The sequence below is a fragment of the Triticum aestivum genome, chromosome 3A, assembly GCF_018294505.1.
Source record: "Triticum aestivum cultivar Chinese Spring chromosome 3A, IWGSC CS RefSeq v2.1, whole genome shotgun sequence".
Classification (NCBI taxonomy): Eukaryota; Viridiplantae; Streptophyta; class Magnoliopsida; order Poales; family Poaceae; genus Triticum; species Triticum aestivum.
The window spans coordinates 22,827,638-22,837,553 of record NC_057800.1 but is presented as its reverse complement, the minus strand read 5'-3'; the positions used below and the strand labels follow the sequence as shown (position 1 = coordinate 22,837,553).

At 45.7% G+C, this 9,916-nt stretch overlaps 1 protein-coding gene across 1 annotated transcript; it reads right to left on the bottom strand.

Annotated features, from left to right (window-relative positions):
• Window positions 1-1,064: 1,064 nt before the first annotated feature.
• LOC123059944 (exosome complex component RRP41 homolog) lies at window positions 1,065-7,472 on the bottom strand. The gene is made up of 10 exons (XM_044482497.1): window positions 7,251-7,472; window positions 7,061-7,168; window positions 3,202-3,243; window positions 3,057-3,124; window positions 2,487-2,565; window positions 2,359-2,395; window positions 1,964-2,080; window positions 1,789-1,874; window positions 1,532-1,621; window positions 1,065-1,370 (listed from the first exon to the last, which is right to left on the bottom strand). Exons 1-10 carry the CDS (start codon window positions 7,305-7,307, stop codon window positions 1,326-1,328), a joined length of 729 nt encoding a protein of 242 aa, XP_044338432.1. The 5' UTR covers window positions 7,308-7,472; the 3' UTR covers window positions 1,065-1,325.
• Between the last annotated feature and the right edge of the window lie 2,444 nt (window positions 7,473-9,916).

The window sequence follows — 9,916 nt, the reverse complement described above, 5'->3', positions numbered from 1 at the left end:
AGTCATGAAGAAAGCAATAGCATATTACTAAAACGATCGTGTGCTAAGCTAACGGAATGGGTCCAGTCAATCACATCATTCTCCTAATGATGTGACCCCGTTAATCAAATGACAACTCATATCTATGGTTATGAAACATAACCATCTTTGATCAACGAGCTAGTCAAGTAGAGGCATACTAGTGACAATCTGTTTGTCTATGTATTCACACATGTATTATGTTTCCGGTTAATACAATTCTAGCATGAATAATAAACATTTATCATGATATAAGGAAAAAAATAATAATTTTATTATTGCCTCTTAGGGCATATTTCTTTCACATGACGCCTGAGGGTGGACGCCACGGGCCAGGAGAACAATGCTACCATGTCAGCGTTTCCTGTCGGTAATAGTGTGCTTGCCCAAAACTAACTCGGCGGCCTGCGTGCCGGTTTAATAGTGTGCTTGATGTTCCCTTTGTGTCCATATCATCAGTTCAGTATATTGTTGCTCTATTGATTCAAACCCTATTGATATACATTATGTAGACGTGTGTTGTAACTTTGGCTCCATTGTTGTGAACGAAACTGATGTATTTATTATATCTCCTTTTGTGTCTTCAAGGCGAAATAATACTCTCTCTGTTTTTATTTACTCCGTATATTAGGTTTGTCTAAAGTCAAACTTTGTATACTTTCAACAAGTTTGTAGAAAAATAGTATATTAACTACCAAATCAATACCATCGGATTCATCATTGCATATATTTTCACATCATACAAATTTGTTATTGTAAATATTCATATTGTTTTCTACAAACCTTATAAAGTTTGACTTCAATCAAAGCTAATATGGGGAGTAAATAAAAAACGGAGGGAGTATTTGACTACAGCCAGCAAAATGGTGTGATGGAGCTGCGTTGCCATTTGGTGATGATGCGGGCAGAATGATAGCAGCATACATATGCTTTCTTCTATAAGAGTTTTTCAGTCAAACAAAATTTTCATCATCCATCATAAAAGAAGTAGAAATGCTTTCACAACATGTCAGCCTAGGGATGTATGTACCATACTCCGTCTGCTATTTAAGTTAAATTTGCACCATGTTAAAACATTTTCAAAAGTACAACATGGATACCAAGTTCAACATCAAAGTTTCACATAATCAAGATGTCATCTCCTGTGCGCTACAGCATTTACGTTAGGAGGGAAAATGATGGTCCAGCTATCTTTGACAGGTTCAGTGTCTGTGGTAGGCAGATAAGCCATCAATCTGTGTTACACAAAAGATCCGCCTTCAAGTGCTACACGCTCTCGTTCAATGGCCTCCACCTGCTAGGTTTGACTAGCCTCGCTGACACTCCAGCTGCTTCGTGTTCTCCAATAGCACCTGCTTCAGCATCACGGCACAACCAATCGGCATTGAGGTTCCATACAATGGGAAATCATTGGTGTACACAACAATAAGGTTTCAGTGTGTCCAATGGTAGGACGACAAGTTTGGAGATATAATTGAGCAAGGGCGGCCGAGAACAAGGAACGGTTCTTAACCTCTCGGATGTAGGTTGCGATCGCTTTGCACCCTTCACTTGCAAGGTCCATCACAGTCTCAAATGTGTCCATTGGTAGTTTCGCGTCCATCTGAAAATCGCCATTTGAGCATTAGTGTTGCTGTGAATGAATGATGTCATGCAGCAAACTAAGCACATAAGAAATGTGTTGCATCAGAAAGTTTGTGTTGCAGATGAGGCGTGGGCTAGGGAGACCCTGAAATTTGGAGCAATCAAAGTTTATGATCGTTCTGTAACCTGCAGAAGAGTCACTTTGTCCATCTTTGCAAGAATGCCAACGGTGACATCCGCGCCTCCAGCGCTGTCTTCTATATAATTCAGATCTGAAATAACATATTAGAATGGTTGAGGCCTCTTTGTGAGATGATTCTTAGCTTTGTCATAGATGTGAGAACAGAAAATAGGCCCATACCAAGCAAAGGAGTAGAACACAGATACCCAGCACTGCAAGAAGTGACTATGTCTCGCATTGGAATCCCAGCATCTGCAAGTGCTAGCGTTGCAGCATTGATGCATGCAGACCTGGTTCCTGTTATATACAGTCATGATCAAGATAGGAATTGGAGTCATTTTAAGCACCACTCATGCTACAATCGTTTCAAAATAGGTAAAAATAATAGTAGATCATAGCAGGACTGGGTAATGGAAACAAGAAAATGCATGTGTACTAAGTAAAATATTTAAACGGCCTCTGGACAAAAAGAATCTTGTGTTGTGTGCCTTTGGTTTGGAAAGGAAATAAAGTTGGTTCTATTTATGCATGTAGATTAGAGATAGATCTGAAATATTCAAATATAGTGCACTTACCACCATCAGCTTGAAGAACTTGGACAAATATGTCAATCTACAAAACAATCACAGTAAGAATTCAAAGTGGGTCCTGTTTATAATTCGGGATAGAGGTTTCTTGCAGCACAACTGATTAGATGACTCACCTGTGAGTGTGGCATTAAATGTGTTAATATGCTTGCCTCCATTGTTTGACGAATAACAAGCGAAATTTCTGTTGATCGCCTGTCACAAAGTTGTAGATTCACCTTATTACCATATAGTTGTGCAGGAAGTGAAATAAGTATACTATACCTGAAGCATCGTTTCATTCCCTTTGTATACTGTGTGTTCAGTTGTTCATCACAAGCAAACTGACATTAATCAACTATAAGCTATACATTAGCACTGTCTGTTTTATTTCACATGATGAGGAAATTCCTGATCTTCTACTTTAATTGCATTGCAATAGTTGATCATGTTACCAGCCCAAAAAGCTCTCAAGATGATTCCCTTTAAGAACAAATCAGACATAATTCAAAAATAACAGTCCCCAATACAGAAAACTATAATGATATCAGAAATATTTGCAAAAACATAGCATGGAGAAAAAGACGCCTGGAAATAACGATATGAAAACCTGTCATGTCGAAAGCATGTACTGATAATAAATGAATCCACTATAGTCAGCGATTAAGTTATTTTCATCAGTTTTTCCTCCTTAAGCTGGAACATACCTGTCACCTTTTGGCTTTCTCCTTCGATCCCCAGTGCTAAATTCGGCCATTCTATACTCACAACGCACCTGCAGACACATTTCTCAGGAGCACATCCTAACAAGAGAGCCTTTAAAACTTGATGCGCTTAGACTAATGAACTTACCAAAGCCTCTTTACTGTTTTGTTGCTGACTCCTGTTTTGGATCTGAATGAGTAAAACAAGCAAACATAACATAAGGTTTAAGCTGGGATTTGCTAGCCTTTCATATAGAGAAATACTAACTGGTATGAAAAGCAATATCATAGCTACACAAGAGCCGCCATAGGCCCTGTGAGAAAACACCCCATGTTCTACTGGCACTCAAGCAGATCAGTCAAGCAACCGCTCTGGTGAGCCCTGTCTCCACCATTGATGCTGCCTGCTGGTCGCCGATGGCTCCAACGGCAGGGGCTTGACTGATCTGGTGCTTTACTGGAAATGTGGTGTGGCTTGCCCTTTGCATGTAATACTTCGAACATGGCTGTGCGTTGCACAGAAACTTGGAGATGGCTGAACCTTTTTAGTTCATTTCAGTAGTTTGCTTTTACTGCTTTCTGAACTTGGCATGGATGCTTTGTGCCGAACCTGTTATGCGGTCTTTTTTTCAATGAAATGGAGCCGGAGAGCTCCTCACTGTTTGTTGATCTAAAAATGTTCTACTGGCACCATTGACCCTACAGGTTTCCTAGAACATGTTATTAGCAGTACCAAAACAGCAGAAACATGTTATTGGCAGTACCCAAACACCAGTCACAAAAGCGATAATAAATTTTTTTGAGGATGGGACTATCCCTGACGGGGTTAACAAGACCGTGATTGTGCTAATTCCAAAAGAAATAACCCGGAAAGCATTAAGGACTACCGGCCGATCAGCCTATGCGACGTGATTTATAAGGTCATTTCTAAGATCCTAGTTAACCACCCCGCCTAAAAAAATAGATCCTAGTTAACCGCCTCAGGCCGTTCCTTGATGACCTTATTTCAGAAACCCAAAGTGCCTTCATCCCAGGGCGGCTCATCACGGACAATGCCATCATAGCTTTTGAGTGCTTCCACAAAATTCAACATAGTAAGAATCAAAGAGATAACCATTGTGCGTATAAGCTGGATTTGGCTACAGCGTATGACCGTGTGGATTGGAGGTTTCTGGAAGGAGCAATGCAGAGAATGGTCTTTGAGATGAAATGGAGTCTTTCCAACCCTCAAGATGTAATGGTGAGCTGTTGGACCCTCGAGAGGCTTGCGCCAGGGAGACCCACTTAGCCCGTACCTGTTTCTCCTAGTGGCTGAAGGTCTTTGTACACTGTTGAACAAGGAGGTTGCTGTTGGGGGTCTTACACCGATAAAGGTAGCCGGGGGGAGCCCAGGTATTTCAAATCTGTTATTTACGGATGACAGCCTTTTATTCTTCAAAGCCACCGTGGAACCGAACAAGCGCAAAAGACCAATGAGATCCTTGTCACGTTCCGAAAATGCTCCTGCCAACTTCTTAGTCAAAGAAAATGCTCTTTGTTGTTCAGCGAAGCCTGCCCGAGCAATGTGAGGGAGGAGATTACCAAGGTCCTGTGGGTGGAATCCACAGTCTTCGAGAGCAAATACCTTCGTTTACCAACTCCTGACGGCAGAACGAAGAATGAAAAATTCCAACCCATCATGGATAGATTTGGGAAAAGGTGTAGTGACTAGAACGAAAAGTTTATGTCTCAGGCTGCAAAGGTGGTCCATATCAAATCGGTTATACAAGCCCTCCCTATGCATGTCAATTGGGGGGGTGGTGGTTAAACTAAATTTGAGCTTCTGTAAAAAATATGAGAGGATGATCAGAGATTTCTGGTGGGGAGATAATGAGGGACACCGGAAGGTGCACTGGATGCCGTGGGAAAATTTGTCTAAAGCAAAAAGGAACGGCGGACTGGGTTTCCATGATATGCATCTCTTCAACCAAGCCCTGCTAGCGAGGCGAGGATGGAGACTACTACAAAAGCCTGATAGCCTTTGTGCCAGAGTGGTAAAATCCAAGTACTATGCTCATGGAAACTTACTGGATAAGGTCTTCTCCTCGGATGCCTCCCCGGGCTGGAGAGGGATTGAGTTCGGTCTAGAACTTAAAAAGGGCATCATCTGGAATTCTGGAGAGTGGGACATGGAAGAAAAAATCAAATTCAGAGAGATCAGTGGATACCTAGGAAGGAGGGTTTGCACACGGCTGCGTTCATAAGAAGATCGAGACTGCAATGGGTTAACCAGCTCATGGTTTCTGGAGCTAAAGAGTGGGACGTGGAACGGATAAAACAGATTTTCTATCCTTTTGATGCGGATGAGATTTGTAAAATCTGGCTACCCTCTCAGGCAGTTGATGATGTTGTTGCTTGGCACCACGAAACATCGGGGGTTTTAACTGTTAAAAGCGCCTATAAGCTTGCAGAACGGCTAAAGAGACAGACTGACTTATCTGCATCAAACTCCACCAGCGTGTCGGGAGACCAAAGCCTATGGGATTTAATCTGGAAAGCCAAGGTCCCTTAAAAAGTAAAAGTCTTCGGATGGCGAGTTTGCCACAAAATCTCTTGCAACCAAACATAATGCCTTCAGGAGAACAATAGCTAAAGAGGACAACTGTGATATCTGTGGAAATGGCAGGGAAGATGAGCACCACACTGTTATCACTTGGACTAGAAGCAAAGCAGTCAGAAACGAATTAAGAGCTGCCTGGGACCTCCCCAAAGTGGAATACCTAAGTTAAACAGGCGAGGATTGGCTGCAGCTACTTCTTGACCCGCTGCCTCAAACAGTCAGAATAAGAATCCTTTTATTTTGTTGGCAGGCTTGGGAATTGAGGAACAATCTAATCCATGGAAACGGAAAGGATGCAGTCCCAGGATCTGTAGCCTTCCTGTGCAGATACGAAAATGAAGTAAGCAATGCCCAGCATATGTCTGCGGCAGTCGGAGGTAAAAGCTCTGCCTCTCTGTTTGAGGACAGACCATGCGAGCCCTCGGCCATAAAGACCAATCAGTGCTCGAAACCGATGGAAGGGATGGTTAAATTAAACACTGACGCAGCGTTCCATCAGGATACAGGAGAAAGTTGGGCGGGAGCTGTGACGCGAGACTCCAATGGGCGAGAGCTCTTAATTCGGTCTGCAGAAGAATGGAATCATGCGCCTCTGTCCAGGAGGCAGAAACCTATGCGATGCTGATTGGCCTTCAGGAGCTAGCAACATTCTACAGAGATCCGACAGTAATTGAGACAGACTGCGCCGCTGTGGGAAATGAGCTCCAGTCTTCAACACTGAACCGGTCTCCCTGCTACCCTCTCGTATCTGATATTAAAAAGACTTCTCCAGTACTTCTCATCGTACCAGATCAACATTGTTGGAAGGGAGTGCAACAAGCTCGCTCACGAGCTGGCTGCTGTGGCTAGAAGATCCGGAGACCAGGTGTTAACAGCTAGAGTCCCGAAAAACCTACAGCAGCTTTGTCTGCGTGATTGTAATCCCCGACCTTGAGTTTTTAGCTCATTGGTTCTAAAAAAGAAAACACCAGAAAGACCCCATTATGCGGTAGCATCCGCAAGATGATAGGACTAGTGTGCCGTTTCAGTGCTCTATGGCATCTAGTTCCAACAATAAACCACAAAGCTCACAACCAATCCTTTCACAGAAACCACATAAAACGCGCCGTATGAACTTAAAAAAAGATCCCAAACAATATACTCCACGGTAACCGTTCATAGACATTCCATCAAACATTTCGTGTGCCCTTTGAAGAATATCGTCCTCAATCCAGAACATAACAACAAACCTGACATTAATCCCCGCAGGCATTCTATCATACATGCCATGTGCGATTGAAAAACCTCCCCAAATCACCTCAATACCGATCATTGGCTGCAGAACTCACGCCAATTCCTAACAGACAATGCGTCGAACAGTTGGCGTGCACGAACCCTATGCTCAGACAAAGGAGGAAGCATCAAGTACCTCTCGGGGCCCGTAGACGGCGGCGATGACCCTGGTGTTGCCCATCTCGAAGAGCGCCGAGCCGTCGGCCCTGGAGACGACGCCAACCTCGCCCTTGAGCTGCCGCATCTGCGAGACACCGGCCGCGAAGAAGCAGAGTCAGCCGAGCGTGAAGCAGAGGAAGGCGAGACAGGGAGGAGAGGGGCGTGACCTCGTTGGGGCGACGGCCGTCGACGCGGAAGCCGGTGAGAGGGTTGACGTACTCCATCGCGGGACTGTTTTGCCCTCTCCACTCCTTCTTCTAGCTCCGAGCGGGCGGCGGCGGCGGCGGCGGCGAGGGCGCGGGTTAAGGTCCGAGACCGAGACGAGGGTTCGTTGCCGAGCGTGGGTACACATGTGTGTACTTACGCCAAGGCCCATTTCTTTTCTTTTTTTTGAACTGGTGAAGGCCCAATTGACAGCACCAACAGAGAAACAAGGGCCGTGCTGATCCTTTTAAAAGATCTGCCGGGTCGGGAGCCGTTCGATCTTGCAACATAAGTTTTGTTTCAGAAAACATCAATACCGCAACATAAATTATGTTTCAGTAACACAAACGATGTTGTAATCCGATGAGCTCGCATGTCTGGTGATGTTTCAGGAAAAGTCGGGACGTTACAAACCAGCAAGCTCGCAGCTCCCGCACCTCCACAACACTAGCAATGTTTCAGAAACGTCATAGATGTAGCAATCTGGTGAGCTTGCAGACCCGCGCCTCTATAACATCAATGATGTTTCAGAAAAAATGCAACATCGGGATGGTCGCAGCGGCGTAGGTGGGCAGTGATGGTCGAGGCCGGTGTGGAGGAGATTGGCGATGGCCATGCCGAGCATGGGAGCTCCGCATCAGCGCCATGGTTGCGGAGGTGGCCGGTGATGGTCGGGGCTGGCATGGAGGAGATCGACGGCAGCCATGCCGAGGTTGGGAGCTCCGTAGCGGCGCCATGGTGGTGAAGGTGACAAATGACCGAGGAGAGAAAGGAGGGGAGAGGGGCGGGGCGGGTGAGGGAGTCCTTGACCATCTGGGGCGGGTGAGACCATTGCGCACAGGGGCGGGGCCGATGACTGCCGGTTTTGACACCAACATTGGTGCTTTCATTAACAAGCCTCGTGACCCGCTTTTGCGCAGGAGAGGACAGTTGGTTGGCAAGATGTAGCACCAGCAATCCAAGTACATCCGAAGTTAGGGATGGAAACGGAAAACCCCGACGTAGCAAGGACCAGCGCCGGAATAAGGAAAACAGCCCAAAGAGCACGGCGGTCAACGCCGGATTCAAAAGCTCGCGGCAGAATCAGAGAAAGCCGCCCCTCAAGGATAACAGGGACGAGCTATCCAACTTAAACAAAATCTTGGACAAGATATGTCAAATACACAGTACTCCCGGGAAGCCTGCGAACCATACCCACAGAGATTGTTGGGTTTTCAAGCAAGCCAGGAAGCTCAACGCCGAACACAAGGGGCTCGACACACCAAGTGAGGACGACGACGAACCCCACAAGCAGAGCACCAGGAAACAAAAGGATTTCCCACAAGAAGTCAAAACAGTAAACTTACTTCACGTGACGAGCAGAACGACGCCACCAGAGATACGCGCCATACGACCTATCCCAAAGGAGTCTCGCCAATGGTTGTTAAAACCAATCAACTTCGACCATCAGGATTACTCTAAAAGTATCCGGAACGTAGGCTAGACTGCCTTGGTATTAGATCCAATAATCGGCGGACTCCACTTTACAAATGTCCTGATGGACGACGGCAGTGGTCTAAACCTGTTATACCAGGACACAATCCGCAATATGGGGATAGACCCAACAAAAATCCGCCATAGCAAAACCTCCTTTCGAGGGGTAACGCCAGGCCCGGATGCCCGCTGTATGGGTTCTCTCCGGCTAGAAGTTATGTTCGGCTCCCCTGATAATTTCCGTCGCGAACAGCTAACTTTCCACATCGCCCCATTCTCAAGTAGCTATGAAGCACTGTTGGTATGCGAAGCTTTCGCTCGCTTTAACGCAATACCACATTATGCATCTCTTACGCTTAAGATGCCCAGTCCACGAGGCATCATCTCATTAAAGGGAAAACATTGAGTGTTCCCCCAGCGCGGAAAACAGTGCGGTTGCGTTGATAGCCCCATAATAAAGTAGCTTCACCAGCCAAAGCATCTAAACAGGTCGTAAAGACCACGGACACGGCTAGACGAGTCCGGCATAAACATACAATTGATAAAGGCTTAATAGCCGTATACCCCTGTACTAGGGGCTCCGCGCATATAAAACAAGAGACAATAAAGATCAATTTTACTCATTTTGATTTATACTTCGATTATTTAGTATAACTCACGTTCGGCACGATCTTTCTTTAACTAAGTTCCTCTCTTTTACAGATGAACACCGTGCTACGCCCGTCCAGGATACGGCACAACGGAGACACAGACGCAGACGTGCAGCAGGGACCCGTTCCAAGGATTCTTTTCAGATTAAGACCCTGTGTAAACCTTTTTTACTATCTCTTATTGATACACATCCCCTGGTTTCTTGATATAACCAAGGAGGAGGCTGGCGTTTTGGCATGTGGCCACGTCAGAATTCTGCGTGTACCTGGACACTAGGAGCTTATTACTAAGGGCGTTATCCCGCCCGCCCTCATAAAGACCGAATACCTTAGGGAGTGTTCGGCGTCGCGAGTTTGGCCTTATATGCATCAGCTCTGAATCATGTCTTTGGTCAAATGTTGGGTTTGCCCGGCTCCTGTGTTTTGCTGCCTTACGTTCCGCTCTATCGGCTAAGGCGGCACCAGGAGAACTACTGCGATTGTGCCCAGGTTCGGCCAGGCAAGCA

Bases quoted from the DNA above. Each gene is read 5' to 3' on its own strand.
- LOC123059944 (XM_044482497.1), bottom strand. From the start codon at position 7,307: ATGGAGTACGTCAACCCTCTCACCGGCTTCCGCGTCGACGGCCGTCGC. The intron at 2,566-3,056 runs GTATGTTCCAGC...ACTTTGTGACAG, and splicing joins AGAAAGCCAAAAGGTGACAG to GCGATCAACAGAAATTTCGC. The intron at 2,081-2,358 runs GTAAGTGCACTA...TGTATATAACAG, and splicing joins AGTTCTTCAAGCTGATGGTG to GAACCAGGTCTGCATGCATC.